Below are 17625 nucleotides of genomic sequence, written 5' to 3' on the forward strand. Positions count from 1 at the left end.
TCCATGCTGCACATTTTTCAACTTTAGAGCTGCTCACTAATAATTATTTATAATAATTGATTAATCTGTCAATTACTTTGTATTGATGAATCAAATGAAAATAACTATATCCCAATTTCTTTACACAAAAGATATTTCAAACCGACAGTGCAGAAAATGCACAAATGATCATTCAGTTGTACTGTTAAGGAAATGGGTCGTTTTGCTACAATGCACACAGGCTGGTCTCGAGTTGGCTGAATGTACAAGTTAGGGTGCTCGGTTTTTGAGATCGGCAATAAGAAACTTAGCACGATCACACGCCACTACTTTAGTGTTGTAGTATTCTACATTTTCTTATTTTCAGCATTGCCCAAATGTGTTCTGAAAACACCGCCATAAAAACAGTAACGCATTTGCACTTGTTCTTAAATGTCTTCTTAGATGAACCTGATTTGCTTGACTTAGTACACATAGTGGGTCTAATTTTTTCAGATGTTTATAGTGGAATTCAGATAACTTCTAAAACTCATACAATAACAAAACAAAGACCCTAAACATGACATTCAGGCAAGTCAATTAAACTAGAGATTTTTTTATTATTATTAAATAATCCATAATCCCACATTTTTGTTTCTCATCAACTAGTCCAGTGATTCCCAACCACGGCGCCATTGCACCTTCGTGTTCCTTGAGAGATCATCAGGGAGCTGCAGGAAATTAAATTCCACCTCATACAAATAATTCTATACCATTGACATATAAAGACAGGCAGAACAATGCATTGCTTTTCTATTAGATAGTAGACGGTATATTAAACTTGTGTATGCACCTGTTCCCATTCCTATAACAAAATAAATCAGGCCTTTTCTGCCAGTACATAAAATTCGTGTTCCATTATGCAGCATTCATCCTTGTGGTAGCATTTTTGTTTGATGGCATGTCATGAGAGTTTTCTCATGCATTGGCTCAATTAAGGTTGGGAAACACTGAAGTAGTTGCCTGAGTGGTTGTTTAGTGTGCATATCAAAGCTGACTGACCTGCATGGCAGGACAGGGGGAGCACACCTCCCCACAACAGAATCGGCAATATAAGCAGGACTTTCTTCAGTCCACTTTTAACCTGCAACCCAAAAAAAAATTCAAACATGTACACAATCGACACTTTAGGAGCTTTTCAATCAAATATCCTTCTGGTTGTCTGCTGAAAACAGACAAACCGCAGTTTGCCAGAAGTTTACAGTCAACAAAATCATATTGCCGGAGCTTTTTAACAATCTAAATTGAACATCACTTTCTTGAAAACAGGGCGGGGAAAAAACTTAAAATATTCATGTGATGTTTTTGCTCAATTATTCCCCAAAAATACAAATAAAAGGTTAGATAAATCAAGTCAATCTAAACTGCGTATTAACTTATTGGGTGAAGATCTAATTGAAAACAAGGTGCTGAAAGTACTTGACTTCAGTCCCAACATCACAAAGATTCCTGGAGCTCTCAAAAAGCATGAAGGGGGAAGATCTTACTGGTGTCCAAATGAGGAAAACACAAAAAGGTGCAAAATAAAGAAAAACAGAGGCTCATTTCCAGATTTCAACAGCAGGAACTCAAACATTCAGGGAGGAGTGCAAGAACTACCGGTATCACCTTCATTAGGTACCAGGAGCCGAAAGAAGACGACGACTGGTACTTTCGAGTGGTCCAGGTACCTTTGGGGCGTGGTCAACATAACTGTATATGATTGGATCCTTTCAGTTCCAAGTGCCAAGAACGACTTCCTGGAAGTTGAGGCGGAAATGCGTCTACAGAAGTGCACATAACTGTAATGTTAACTAAGTGTGTTCAAACCTAAGAATAAGTGGTGACTATGTTTTCAACATGGTGTTTATATATACACTATATAGTGTGAGTACACAGCCGTTCGTCCGTCCAGACAATAAGGATTGTTTGTGCATGACATAAATCACATCGAATGTTACTGATGGACGTGGAATTTTTTTTTCTTTCAGTTTTCATTTTTATAACAAATCCACACACAACATATAAGGTTCTCGAGTCAGTGGCGTCCCAAAAATGAGCAGCTCAAAGTCATTATCAAACCACACAGACACACGCGCACACACACACCCTGTTGTCCACTTAGGGTGTAGCGTAGGTGCTTGTGTCCTTGCCAAAGTTGTAGTACTCCTCCATGTCGTCCATGTTGGCTGTGGTCAGCTTGGTGAGGTTTTGCGAGCCGCTATTGTCCATGTTGTTGTCAGATGTGAAGCCGAAGTTCTGGCCTTCATACTCCGCCTGGCTCTCCATGTCAGGAAGTACTTCTGCGGAATGGAGGGGGACAGAAAAAAAAACAAACTAGGATTAGTAATGAGACATGGCTGCCATTTTTGTGCAATTTTGTTTTCTAATATATATATATATATATATATATATATATATATATATATATATATATATATATATATATATATATATATATATATATATATATATATATATATATATAAATAAAACATGGAATGAGCGCTTATAATATTGTATTAGGTCCAGTGAACTTCTGCACATTCACAGATTTTTTCACTTTTCCCTTCATTCCAGGTTGCCTTGGCCCCGCCCCTGTGGACTTGTTCGTCCAATCACATTCAGCTCTGTCTCACTGTCTCCTTTTTAGGAAGACATTTCTTCACGCTTAAAGCGGAAGTTAACCCCCCCAAAAATTCTTAACTCATTCAAACCCCATAACGTGTAAATAATTTTTTCATACTTGCACTCCCAAAAACGTATTTTTACGTTTTATGCTAGCTAGAGCATACAGAAGGCTTTGATACAGCTTCTGACATGAAGAGGTTGCTTAAAGAAATGCTAGTTATTACAAAAAACGGCCAGCAGGTGGCAGCAGAGTATAAGAGATAGTCAGGGCCATGTTGCAACAAGCCAGTGTTTTCAACAGGAATGAAAATAATTATGACATATAGCTACATTCTAATGCTAATTGCTGCAAAACGGAAACAAATACACAGCTCAGCTTCAGAAAACAGGTGAGCTGTGATTGGTCATTGCCTGAGCCCTGAGAAACTGTGATGTCCTCTTCAGTCGACAGCAAGTGGTCGCCCCCGAGATGAATTAAAAAGAAGGCTGGATTTTGCTTCACATTCCACAAATGTAATATTAATCAGAATGTCATGTTTAGGCCATTGAGGTCACATTTAACATATTATTGTCAATAAATGCTTAAGGTCGACTTTCCCTTTAAGGCACCGGTTGTGAGTTTGCTGCCAAAACATCAATTGCCGTCAAGCTGTAATTGTCATTTAAGTAAACTCGACGCATGGACTTGTCGGTTCAAGCCCGTAACGTGTGGCTCACCTCGTCCTTCGGGCGACACATCCATGCCGTGCTTGACCTTCATGTGCCTGCTTAGGTTCCCCTTCAGATTGAACTTGCTGGTGCAATAGGGACACTTGAAGGGCTTACTGCCAGCGTGCAGATGCATGTGGCCCAGCAGGTTATACATTCTGTTGAAAGACTTGCCACACACCTGGAAGCAAAGCACAAAAATGTTACTATGTTACTCACCTACGTCATCTGTCGCCAGGTACCGACCTTGCATTTGAAGGGTTTGACGGGCAGGTGGACGATCATGTGGGTCTTGAGCGTCTGCTTCTGGATGAAGCTCTTGAAGCACACGTGACACTGGAAGGGCCTCACGCTGTTGTGGATCAACATGTGTCTCTTGAGGTTGGCCGACAGCGTGAACTCGCGTGAGCACACTTCGCACTTGTGCCCTTTCATGCCCTGCAAAGACCCGCAAAAATGGACCATTTGACATGTAGGGTTGAAACAGTGAGCTGACTTAGAAAGGCAACAGTCACATAGTGGCTGACCAGAACATAGCCTTTTTATTAATGGCTGAAACATCTTCTAATTAGTAGATTAACACCTTAGCTGTTCACAATGGGTATTCCTGCAAGCCTCTGGCTAAAAGTTTTCAGCCTGGATTCGGGTTCGAAATTCCTGCCCTCTATCTGCCGATCATGTGATCATTGTGTACGTTAAGAAGGGGGTATGCAGTTAAATTTTTCTGGCCGCAGGTGGCAGTAGCGATTTAAAATCTGTGTCCAAACTATGGCCCGGGGCCCATTTGTGGCCTGTCATCCATATTTTAGCGGCCCACGGCATATCCTAAAAATGGCATCTGCTACTAATAAATTTGTTTTATGTACTGTAGAGCTTTTCTATATAGACACAAATGAACCGTTAACAATTAAACAAGTAACAACATTTCTATTCATAACACTGTGGTGAAAATAAATTATATTTACAAGCAAAAATCTGCTATCAAGGTCAAAATTGTGAAAATACCACATAATATTATGATACAATACTGCTGTTTTTGTTCTGATTTTACTTTAAAATTGTTCAGGCAATAGTTTTTAAAGAAAAAAACACTAATATATAAACAATATGCAATGTTGATTGACTGATTTTGGCATGCTAGATGAATTAAACTGGAAACATTTTATGTATGTGGCCCTCAGAGGTAAAAGTTTGGACACCCCTGCTTTAAAGGGACATTCAGTGATCCTAGCGCCATCTAGTGCTAGAACTAATTATTCATTCATTTTATGTCAAGTCAAGACATCTCAATAGTATGCAAAAAAATGTTATATTCCTTAAACTTTTTTTTTTTTTTAAATATATATATATAAATAATCGTAGGTCTAGTAATCACTAATTATATCACATGACTGTAGTCTCACCTTACTAGAGCTACCATGTTTCGCCACCATCTTCCTGCTACGGATGCCCAAAGGACAACTTCGCGAATGTAGTTAGCCTGGGTGGTATTGCATAAGTGTCTGACCCAATGGGTTCACCTCAGCTTACCTTCCACAGCTCACTAACTTCTATGATTAGGGTCCGTCACTTTCTGCTTTGCTCTCACGAGTTTTTTTTTTTTTTTTTACTAGCTCCTCCCGCTAGCCACCCTTGTTAGCTGCTCCGGCTAATTCACCGTCACTCGCCAAGATGCTCGTTTTGCTCACGCAAAATAAGAATTGGTGATAGGCTGTATAATGTGGTCTCTGAGCCACCGTAGTGTGCGTGCTCCTGCATGCTTGTAATGCTATTCTTTGACCACTAGATGGCGCCAGGGATCACTGAATGTCCTTTAAAGTTTTTGTAGTCACATATAACAAAACAAGCCATTGTCTGCAGAGAGCGGGTGTGCTTTTTTGTTGCATGTTATTGTACGCTTATCAGTTTTCCCTTTAAAAAGATTTCAGTTAAACAGGTCACATTCAAAATAGAAAACGTTTTAAAATGATTTATCTTGGTCTCGCTTTTTTAAAATCACAAAAAAAAAACGGGCATTTGAACAGGGATATGTGGACTTTTTTTAAAAATATATATATATGCATCCACAGTATAGACAGTTCTTCATATGCACGCAGATTTGTGCTCTTCATGATTTACGAATCGTGGAGGGACCACCAATTCAAACCACAATGTACTTGCTTGGTGAAGAGCCAGGAATACCCAACCTGTTAACCTAATGACTGACGCACACACACACACAGATGAGTACCTTATGGGTGAGCGAGTGCTGGCGTAGGTGGTGCAGCTGCATAAACTCCAAGCCACACTGGGAGCAGGTGTAAGGTCTGGGGCTCTGGTGCTTCAGCAGGTGGTTCTGGAGCTGACTGCGGTAGGCAAAGGACTTGTTGCACTCTGTGCACTGGAAGGTGTGCGGCCCCTGGTGGCTGGTCTGGTGGCGCTTGAGGTGGGCGTAGGTGGGGAACTCCAGGCCGCACTGCGAGCAGACGTGGCAGCGGCCGCGCTCGTGCTTGACCTCGTGCGCCCGCAGCTCGCTGGGGTAGGCAAAGCCGCGGCGGCAGAAGCGGCAGCTGTACGGCTTGACGTCCGTGTGCTGCAGCATGTGGCGCTTCAGGTGGCTGGTCTGCGTGAAGCCCTTCTTGCACACGGTGCACTTGTGAGGCCGTGTGCCCTGGTGGGTCAGCAGGTGCGTCTGGAGGTGGCTGGGCTGCTTGAAGAGCTTGCCGCAGTGGGGGCAGGCGTGCGGCTTGATGCCGTTGTGGCCTAAGATGTGCGTGACCAGGTTGTACTTGGACGTGTACGACTTGTCGCACATGCGGCACTTCCAGCGCTTCAGGCCGTCGCCCACGTCCACGCAGTACGACTCGTCGATCTGGATGTTGATGTCCAGGCGGTCCACTCTGCGGCCGCCGTGTCGCCGGGGGGGCTGCGGAGGTTGAGGTTGCTGGTGCTGCGCACCTCCGCCGCCGCCGCCACCGCCGCCGTCTGTCCACATCATGTTTTGGCTGCCGTCTTCGTACTCTGTCCCCATGGACATTTCCCCCGAGTCGTAGCTGCCCACCTCGCTTGTCTGGAAGTAGCTGCTGATGGCTTCATCTTGCTGGTTGGGCTTCATCATGTTGTTGCCCTGGTGATCTACATCCTCCTCACCCTCGACTCCTCGACCGTGGCCCACCAGGGGGCGCTGGCCCTGCAGTCCTCTGTGCTCGGCTCCTCGGTGGGCCACTTGGGTGGGAGGAGGCGGGTGGACGTGGGTGGTGGCTTGCTGCTGGTTGGAGGCCTCCCGCTCACACTCAGAACAGTTCTTGTTGGTTCCTCTCAGGGTGGCCGGGTCCACTTGAACCAAGCCACCCCTGGGAGCCATATTGTTAAGCATGTGGACGCATGAGGCCATGACAGAGTTCACCACTTCCCCTTTGATGTGAGACACGTTCACGTCCCCGCCTTGGAGGACGTGGCGATCGGGCAGCACCATTTTCACGTCAGGGTGCTGAGGTGGCCCTTGCTGCCACCTTCTCTGACTGCAGCTGGGTTGCATTTGTCCGTCCTCCGCCAAGTTGTCGCCGAGGTAATCTCCGTTGGCGCCGATGAGCTGGTCGGCGTACTCGTAGTCCACTCCTTCTACTGGCGGCGCAGGCGACTCTTTGGGCTCGCCGCTGTAGAAGCCGTTGGGAGCGATGGTCGCGCCGAAGACTTCATTCTGGGAAATGAGACCTAGCACGGCAGCCTGGGCCAAGGACAGCACAACTACTGGATCTGTTTGTGTGCCTGTGTCCACCAGCCTGGCCATTACCTTGGGCTCACATCTACCCAGGCGCCGGCTCGCCTCCTCCTGGAATCACACAGACACAGATGCGTCAGTCATGACAGTTTTGCGGTTACAATGTGCAATGAACTAATTTGCGCCCCTTCCTGTATGTAAGCAAACCACACGAGTATAAAAAGTAAGAAATTATTTTTTTGTTACCGTTTTTAGGGTCTGACCGATATGGATTTCTTTTTAGGCCGAATCTGATTTTTTGCTGGATAAAACACAGTTTAGATTAATAAAAAAATGTTTATAATACATGTTAAAAATGTGCTTGCGGCAAGAAAAAACATTAAAACTCTAGGCTAACATTTAGTGAATGCTGCGACCTTGAACGATCCCCAACTAGAAATCGTCTGTCAGTAAAAATTACAGGAGAAAAAAAATCCATATTCAACAGCAAAAGTCAACTTAAACTGAAATTGCATGGCCAGAGGAAGATTTTTTGTTTTATTATTTTGTGTGCTTGCTGCTGAGTCAGCCAGGTAACATTTGCACAAGTTGGCCAAACGAGGAACCCTGTCCACAGTAGCGGGTCATACATGGCGTAAATTTGTAGTGTTTGCAAAAAATACGGTACTTCGTCATGTGCAGTGGAATAATTCCACACTCGTCTTCCACTTCGAAAGCTTGAACCCAAATTTTTTGAAAATCCTGATCCAGCCAAGGTCCCGCCACCCCCCTTACTGGTTCTCCCTCACCTACTCGGAAATTGACGACAATTCAAATCAGTTAAGGTGATTGACTAATTTCACTCACAGAATGTATACAAACTTAGTAATTGAAAATACATTTTCCAGATGTTTTTTTTTAAGTTATTGCGGAAAAAATAGTCTACAAAGTTTCACAAAAGTCAAGGAAATATTATGTGGTTATCAACAAATTAATTTTTTAGACCCAATCGTAGTTATTGTCTATATTTGCCCTGTGAGTAACTGGCGAACAGTACAGGGTGTACCCCTCCTGTTCCCCAAAGACAGTTGGGATAGACTCCCATACAACTGAGTGCAAAGTGGCGCGCTATAGCAAATGGATGGATGGCTAATGTCGGTGTCACAGGAATGGAACTCTTGTCTTACACCAAGGACTTCCTGTATCATAATTCATCTGTTCAGCTCAACTGAAAGCATGCGCTGAATAGTGTGGACATATTGCACATTTGTCTCCCTCCTCTTATTGGTCACAAATATTGTCAACAGGAAGAAGGTTTACTCTAGTTTCGGTGTAATCCTATCACAGTTTTTGCATTTGGTAGAGGTGAAAACAAACTCAGGCTCACTCAAGTCAATGATAAGAATGCATACACTACAGTAGATATTTGTTCTAGCACCAATACGTGACAGGATTGCCACTATAAATAGACGGTACTACCACTAAAACTAGCCAATCTTCCAACTGAGACACCATCCCTGATCCGGCATGCTTGCCATGTGTACTGTTGTGTGTGGAGAGGGATTAGATGACCCACCGAGCTACACTAATCAACAAGCAGCATATGAGGGCAGGAATTTAGGAAGGGAGATTAAGATAAAAACAAAGACAAAAAAAAAAATGTAACAAAACAAAATAGATGGAGAGGAAAGATGGAAGCAGACAGGGAAAAAAAGACAGGAGAGAGAAGGGGGAAGGGAAGAGAAGAGGATGAGAGCCACACTACAGGAGGAAGAAAGATATGCTACGAGGCAGTTAAGAAAGAGGAAGATAAATACAAAAAACAACAAGCAGACTGAAAGAAAGCCCTGCTTGAGGACCAATTGGAACCAACTTTAAAAGCACCCCAGGAAAGAAAAGCAACCATTAATGAAGCCACTGTAAACTCACCACATTTCTTCTGCTGTGAGGCTTCAGGTGCTTTAAGGACCTCATCCCTGAGAGCAAGAGTACCGAGTCAGATGAGACTTGCTCGTTATTTATACGCCAGCGCAAACGGGAGGCGGGACCTGCTTCGGCCTGCCTCGCTTCATCCCGGCCAAACAAACCAGCCTGCCGTGTTTAAAAACCAAACAAAAAGTCAAACTGAAGCCTCACAAATGCTGGCCGAGGCACATCTTCTGTATTGTGAGCATCCATCATGCATCAGTGTGGAAATGTGTTGGGAGGAGACAAATGGGAGAGCGGGAGATCCTGTCAGGTGACTGACATGTGGAAGAGCGAATGAAGGATGAAGGAGAGGGGGGGAAGACAGAGGGAGGGGAGAGGAAGCGAGTGGGAGATGGGAGGAGGGGAGCAGGATGTGGTAGAAGGAAAAGAAAAAAAGAAAGGGAAGACTCCAGCCATCACACCTAATTCATGATCACCAAATGTCATCCAAATAAGGCAGAGAGGAAAGAAAAAGATGTTAAAACTGCTAACTAGCGCCAAGTGTACGCTGAGAGGTTTGTGTTTATCCTGCCAGTGATGAGAGCTTCAAACTAACAAGCTGTGAGACACTAACTGGACACTTAATTAGGTACAATTTAATGAGTTGCACCAAAACTTCCATAGATCAGGTTAGTAAAAAGAAAGAAAAGAAAATCGGGCCATGTGAAGCCCCTCAAGATCAGCTCTAAACCTTCTTTGGGAATGTAGTTCATGCAGGTTCAAGCTTGACATTTTAGGCCTCGAGACCTCAGAGTCCATCAGAACATCTCTCGCTCTCTGTATAGCAGACACTTTAATCACGCCGCGTCCTTACTGGCAGGCCATGTTCATGTCACATTCCTGATTCCCTCTCAGAAAAAGATACATTTACACAACTGATGACTCGGCATTCCCTTCAGAAGCAACCTCGCAAAATGTTACACTCTTCTTATCAGATTTGAGTAGAGTAATTCCTACCAGGCGTCATTCAATTGTTTATTATATGCAGGGTTTGACATTATTGGTGGCCTGATGGCATGTACGCTGCTGTCGGGCCACTTTCAGACACTGGCCCGAGCGAACAAACAAAATGCACAAAAGTGAATGTTTCATTTCAGACTGAATGACTTTTATCACAGGAACAACCCCGGATAAAAGGAGTATGATTTGGTGTTAGCTTCATGTCGCTAGCTTTGGCTAGCTTGATTGCCCCTAGCCTTAATAAATTCATACCAGTGGCAAACAAGGGGAGGCAATGCAACGTCTTCAACAGATTAATATGTCCCATAATACAATAACACATAGACAAAAACTGTTTGCAGGCCCACAGGCTTACTCATTTGGTCCCTGGGGGATAGCTGGTGCCCATGGGAACAACACTGGTGAAGCACACAATGCACCTGGCAATTAAATTAGGCACAATGTCATTTATTTGAGGAGATACAGTCGAACGGTCAAATGGTATTTTTTCCACACACAAAATCTAGTGTGAAGGTGAGGCAGTCACTGCCTTTTTTGTGTGTGTGTGTGTGTGTGTGTGTGTGTGTTGCCGTGAGGGTTATACACATGCAAGCAGCTTGTGAAGTGATGTGGATTAAAAATAGACAAGTGGGAATAATATTGTGCTTATCTTTTTGCGTGACTTTTATTACATGAAGAGAATGTCACCAATGACATTTAATAAGGCAATATGATTAAGAAATTAAATAATGTTACAACACTAAAACTCATTCATAAAAGTGACATGAAAATAATATTTTAGAAACATTTGACAATAATTAAAATAAATAAATAAATAAATAAATAGAATATAATTACTTGTTAAATTAATCAAACTACCAACAGTGAGCTGAGGTCTTAATTTTTAGTATTACATAACTTTTGGGGGAAGCAAATGTACTATTTATGCATTCAAACCTCTTTTAAAAGACGCTGGACAGTCTCATTCTCATAATGCTTCCATTGTGTTTTGCGCTAGCCACTTGTTGAGGGGATATGCAAACACCGAGCAGATTTGACCATGGAACAGGTGACTGGAGGGTTAAATAAGGTGACAGACATGCACAAAACCGCTCAACATTGTGTCTGAAATCTGAATCTTTGCATTCGTCAAAGTTTGGATTTTGAATGTCACACATTGCAGTGGCGGTGGCGGTGGGGGTGGGGGGTGCAATAAACAACAGGATAGAGAGAACATGGAGGAAAGGAGAGAGAGAGAATGGAGGAAGGCTGCAGAGGACAAAATGGGGGCACAATAGCGGAAGCAGGGGAAGAGAACAGATGATTGCACGGAATGAAAGAGGGACTGGCGGGGGAGGAGATGAAGTGAACAGGGGCGGGAGGGAGGAAGAGAGAGAGAGAGAGAGAGAGGAAAAGAGAAAGAGAGGGAGAGAGAGACGGAAGTGGGGGAAGGGAGGATGGAGGGGAAGGAGAAAAAAAAGGAAGGAGGGAGGGAGATTGGAGAAGGAGTGCAGTGCAGGGGAGAAGGGTGACATGATGGTAATGGAGCGAGAGAGGAGGGGAGAAACGAAAGAGAAGGGAGCCGAAAAGAGGGGGATGGGAGAGAAAAACAGAGGAGGGGGGAGAGAGAGAGAGAGCGAGAGAGCGAGCACAAAGCAAAGCCTCACAAAAACATGGCTGCAGTGAAGGGAGAAAAAGGGGAGAACATTGTTGGTTTGGGTGTTTCTTCAATGAAGCACGTGTCACCTGTCACCACCAGGCTGGAGTGCCCATTCAGTGCCATGTGTTCAAAGACCTTCACTGGTCACAACATTAGGAACACTTGCACAATCTAAGAGGTCCAACAAAGAGCAAAATGATTGTCTGGTTTTGATGACCACTGCCTGTCACAGTTTACCATATAAAGCTAAACTAATTAATAAACAATTGGACTACAACCACAACTCAGAAGCCACAAACCTCCACTAAAGTGTACAAAAATAAATAAAATCAATTAATACGGTACAGATTACAGAATAATGTAATTTACATCTACTTGCAGAGGATGCAAGTGTACTTCAACTGAATTTTGGGGTCAATGACCTTCAATAAACAAACTTTACAATTTCAGTATTTTTTTTTAACACAGTGGACAGTACTGACTCGGCTCAATGCGGGTGGTACCAGGCAGTCCTATTTTAAATTTCAGGTCAGCTGGGGATACAAGTGTGGCTACGCGATGCCATATGGGTGCAGTGTTGCCGAGCACACTCACCGTGAGCAGGTTGCTCACATTAGTTTTGCTGCAATGTTTCATTTTCTTGCTTCCATCAGTCTCCTCTAGTCAAAGTTCTATATCATTGCCGCAGCCCACAGCAACAAAACTTGCCGCGTTACACAATGGGAAGCACAGACTGCAAACATGGCAACCGACCATGTTATGCTAAAAACATACAAAAACAATGTATTGCCATCCGTAGTTACACATGGCGTATCCCATTTCACAAATGTAAGAACAAAATGAATTACTGTTCCATTCCAGTCCTGGAGGTGGCAGTAATGCTCATTACGAAGTGGCGAACTGCTAAGCAAAGAAGATGAAGCCCATGCTCATCATCTTTTTTTTTTTCTTTACCTTGACCTGGATCCAAAATTAAACGAGTTCTTCTCTCCACAAAAGGTATTTTGTGTGCTACCTTCTAACACGCACGACTACAAAGTTTACCACCATGGCAGAATTCATCAGTCAATGCATCGCTTTCTCATTTAAACAAACAAATAAGCCACCAGTTACAATAGCTCATCATTCCAGCCAACTGCATCAAAATGGAAACATGACTTGAAGGAAACTTCACTAATGGCTGTGTAGGTGTCAGACAAAACAACAAAATGGCCACAACACAAGTGTTACTACAGATGCCTTGGCAGACGATAAAAAAAAAAAAGTGTGAAAGAAAAGAGGGATGGAATGGGGCGAGGGTGGTAACAATCCGTTAGACACAATGCATGCTCTCACACACATACAAACATGTGCGCGCATACACACGTGCGCACACACAAAAGCTAAAATTACATTGAAGAGGGCACAAAGTGGGCCAAGTCATCAGGGTGAACAGAGGCCAAAAAAAACACAAAAAAAACCACTGAATAAGGTTTTGTCAATGAACAATCCAATCACAACTAGTTGGTTAAACTGTCAGTAGGGTTGGTTCTTAGCTTAAGTTAACAGTTATCTTGTTAAGCTGGTTGGTTAACTCCAAACTCTTATTGGATAAAAATTGCTCCAAACCAAAACAGAAATAAAGGAAACCCTTGGTTGTTTGTTAGCATGATAGCTCATCATTGTAATTGATCATTCAATGGAGTTTTTTGTTGTTGTAATAACCCAGGTAAACTAGTTTGAACGCAATGGTAATTAAACCGTTATCCTGCTATTAGTTAGCTAACAAGTGTGTTGGTTAATTTGCTAGCTAGCTGCAGATTGTTTCTCGTGTAAGCTAAGCTCTAAAGTACTACTTGCAGCCTGCAGTCTGTAAACTGGTTATCTTATTCACTTTCATGGTAACTTGAGCAAATTGGTTAGCCTGTTAGACTACTGCTGGTGAGCTTCTAAGGCTGGTGAGCTTCTGAGCTGGTTGGTGGGCTTGTTATCAGGGTTGCCCCTGTTAGCCACTTGCTATTGACCTTGTGAAACGGTTTGTTGCTGCCTGGTGAGTCTCTTGGTTAACTTGTTAGCAGCTTGGTTCTTGACCATTGTTTAGCTTTTGACCTGACAGTTTGCCAAACTTTAATGGTTAGGTGCGCTCTTTAACTGGTTGGTTTTCCAACATATACAACAGTTAAGTTATAGTGGTTAGACTAGTACTGACAGTAGATTGCTGGTTGTTTGTTAGCTGTGTGACTGATCTAAGTTTTTAAACATGCCAGCAAAAATACACATCACATTAACAAAACCATGACACTAGTTTAGTGAGCTTTCCCGAGTTGCAAGGCTATAACTGGATTATTAGTGGATTTCCCTACATTTTTACATTTTTAATAATGAGGCAATTATGTTCAAGTTGCTTGCTGTTGCCTTGCTTTCACTTTAAGGGCTTCCCAAGCACTCATTAAATAGTAGAGGGCGCTCAGCATGGTTGGAACACACAGACCCGACACATTAGGCTTCTCTGCTTCCAGATTCATCACCCCCCCCCCTTTTTTTTTTAACCCTGCCTGCAGCAAAGCAGAGCACTGCAATGTGCTGACACCGACATCCGCTATTCTAAACTTGTTAGCATGGCTACATTCCCACACACTGATAAAGAACGGTCTGGTTAAATATACAAAAACAAAACAAAGGTGTCTTCAGCTACGTCCACGCTATAGCACAACTGTGCTGGGCATTCGTTTTTAAATAATAAATGCTGAAGGAAATTTAGTCAAATGGTGTTCTTAATAGAGAAGTGTGTCACTTTGTGGGAACGAGGCTTAAGTTCCACCGTGACAAGCCAGTGCATCACTTTTAATACAGCAGCCAGTTAATTAATATTTAGCCAGCAGCCATCAAAAGGCTTTAATGTTATCATCAGTCTTGGCTGTATTGCAGCATTGTGGACATTGAAAAGTGAAAACCAGAGCTGCAGCCACATAAATGGGTTTGGAGTAGAACCCGAAAAAGAAAAAGCATCAGGCTGCCTGGTAAACTGTAGAACCACTCGCGATGGGGGCAGCGGAATACAAGCTTCCTGACCACTGGTTCCACTCTGAGCGACAGTTGCTGACGCCCCCGGCTTCCCTTTGGGCAATGATAGAGAGGATGAAAGTCAAAGTGGCATCCAAAATGGGTCACTTTGGCAACCAGTACAAAATGTGCAGCAATAAGGAACATCTGCACTGTGCTGATACCAGAGTGACATTTTAATATCCATCCATCCATGACTCATAGACAGACAGGAGGAAGAAGAAGAAACAGTGTACTTTTGTTTAGCAGCAGCCACTTTGTTACAAGCATAGCACTAAACGGGGTGCTCAATTAGGCCTAATTTGAACATTTTTCTTCTTTTCTGAATGCATTGTAGTTCTACATAATAGGTTGACTGGTATGTAAATGTGAATTAATTCACTCAAACACATTAAAGCTAAAGCAACAGTCACTTTTAGGCGTCAATTCGAGAAGACAAGTATTACTACACACAATGCTCACGCATCTCAAATAATGCTGTGCCGTGTTATGCACAGGAATGTATCAATTAGTGTAAATCATATCTTAACATTGGAGTACAATAAGAGTCTATGCCAATTTCCACTGCACAGTACCTACCCAATTTCCAGTACCTGGTCATTAGGGGTGTGCCCCCCCAAAAAAATTTGAGTCTCATTTAGTACGATTCTGAATCTATTTTAAATATCCCAAAATCGATTTTATTTAAATTATTTTATACTGTCTTGCCTTTGTCTGTGTGTGCCTTTATTTGGAGCGCTGTTCATGTTGTACCCGGTTTGGCCACTGAGGGGCAGAGTGGTTCCACGCGGTCGAATACACTGTTAAGTTGTAGCCACATTTGAGAGTAGAAGGAAAAAGTCACGATCACGTTATTCCAATAAAAGTTGTTTTTTTTGCAGTGTGGAGACATTCTTTTGAGTGATAAATGTGCCACGAGCAGCACGCTAATTAGCATTAGCGAGTCAGACTGGAGTAGATTATTACAATTCCTTGAACATCTATCGATTGAAGCAAAAATCATTGTCAATCAAATCATTTTGAATCAAAAATCGTTCTCAATCGATTCTGAATTGAATCGCAGACCCAAAAATCAGAATCGAATCGTGAGACATTCAAAGATTCCCACCCCCACTGGTCATCATGCTGAGCTGCCACCATGTTACATGACAAACGATGAAAAAAAACACAAATGCTAACATTGGTATATCCTGTCACCGTTCCGATTTCTTGCTGCCCCCAGTCTCCTTCGGATAAAATATCTCCTAACCAAGACCGAAATACAGAAGACCCTAGGTCGTTTGTTGGCGTGGTAGCGAAACTAGATGAAGGCTGGTGCAGTTGGTCCCTGGTTTACGATGTTACCCAAATTTGTAGCTAGTCAGAACAGCCTGCAGTTTATGACTAACCCACACTAATGAGGCACAGCTGTACAGTTCACTCTTGATTAGAGCAGGGTATTCCACTTCTAGATCTTTTTTTTTTTAAACAATCAAATGGAAAACAGTAAGCATGGCAGTAACTGAGCAGCAAACTAGTTTGGAACACCAAGACCACAAATGTCAGGACTGTGAACCCCTGTACTTTGCAGGTGAAAGTCAACAATGTCTGCCCCTTAAGATACAATACACTTCTGTAACCTATCATGCTAAATATCGGACTAAATTGTATTTCTGTCTGTTCCAGGATAAAAGAACAATGTCAAGTGCACAAAGGTGATTGGTACGACCTCACTGTCAAGCCCCAGTGTCTCGAAAAGCACGATAGCATACTTTTAAATGAAATTAGTCATCGAACATTCCCTACAACAAAAGTAAAGAAATCAATCAAGCATAAAGTTAGCACAGAACGGGGCCTTGTGTGTTAGTAGGCATCCCCGTGTTGTGTGGGGCAGGGATGGGCAGAGTCGGGCTAATGTGGCCTGGTAGCCCCGGCTCCTGCTCCAGCATGCGGCTCGTCCACTCCGCTCTCTAAAACTCGTCTGCGTCTGTTTTTGGCACGGCGCAACGTAAACAAGTACAACCAAAATGCAATCAAAACCACGTTTTGCATAGTGTAGATCAGCTACGCCGCTTGCTTGTGGCACAAAAACAAAAAGAAGCGACTGCGGAAGAGATGTGGTGGTCAACCCCCGAGCGCGAAATCGAACCAAGTTAACCGTTGAAGCAGTCCGAGCAAACACTTTATTACACCTCGTCTCTATGTCCGGGCGGAAGATAACACGTAAACATGGCGACTCACCTGGTTCCAAAACGGGTTTATGGTGGCGACGAGACTGGTGGTGTTTTTTGAGCGGAACGAAAGGAACGAAGGACGGCAGCCGTTTGTGTGAAGCAGGAGGGGAGGGAGGAAAGGAAGAGAAGGAGGGGAGAGGAGCTGACGTGATGAATAAACAAGAGCGCTTCCTCCTTTCTCGACACTAAATCAGCATCCCGGTAATAAATGTCATTTTTCTACTACGTTTGTAGCCGTGAACACAGATTTAGCTGCTTTTTAATTAACGCTCAAATTATTTGCACGTTAGTATGATACTTAAATAGGAGTCAATGTGTTTTTAGATTATATAAATTAAATTATAGCGTTTTGTAAATAATGTTAAATGGCTGCCAGAGTTACATTTATTTGCAATGTATTTGTGATGTTTACGATTTGACGTCATTTGTGATACCTCATGTGTTCCACAAGATGGCGTCCTTTCTCCTCTTGGAGTGATGAATTAAATCACAGTACATAGAATAACATAAAATGTCTACCATTATCATTTAGTGTTTTTATGTGTGATAGAGTCACTTTGCACGAATTAACAAGATCAGCCAATCTTTCCCATTAAAAAAAATAAAAATACAGTGACTGTTAAAACAGGTTATATTTTGCTCGTGTTAGTTTAAGTGTTTAGTCAAAAGGTCAGTGAACACTTTTTAATTTTGCATGTTTATTCAAAAAAAGTAATGTATTGGTCATTTATCGCTGTTAGGTTCATTGAATAGCTATATGTGCACTTTTTTATATACACAGAGCAGTA

General features: G+C 42.8%; 1 protein-coding gene across 2 annotated transcripts; it reads right to left on the reverse strand.

Moving 5' to 3' along the window:
* Positions 1-554: 554 nt before the first annotated feature.
* Positions 555-17011, reverse strand: LOC144050027 (uncharacterized). Of its 2 annotated transcripts, XM_077562877.1 has the most exons (6): positions 16845-16975; positions 8945-8991; positions 5567-7147; positions 3583-3774; positions 3346-3517; positions 555-2300 (listed from the first exon to the last, which is right to left on the reverse strand). In XM_077562877.1, the coding sequence occupies exons 2-6, from the start codon at positions 8987-8989 to the stop codon at positions 2119-2121; spliced, it is 2172 nt and encodes a 723-aa protein (XP_077419003.1). In that variant the 5' UTR covers positions 8990-8991; positions 16845-16975; the 3' UTR covers positions 555-2118. The 2 variants fall into 2 exon arrangements, with proteins under 2 accessions (XP_077419003.1, XP_077419004.1); XM_077562878.1 differs by lacking the exon at positions 8945-8991 and having other exon boundaries at positions 16845-17011.
* Between the last annotated feature and the right edge of the window lie 614 nt (positions 17012-17625).

Source organism: Vanacampus margaritifer, chromosome 4, assembly GCF_051991255.1.
Source record: "Vanacampus margaritifer isolate UIUO_Vmar chromosome 4, RoL_Vmar_1.0, whole genome shotgun sequence".
Lineage (NCBI taxonomy): Eukaryota > Metazoa > Chordata > Actinopteri > Syngnathiformes > Syngnathidae > Vanacampus > Vanacampus margaritifer.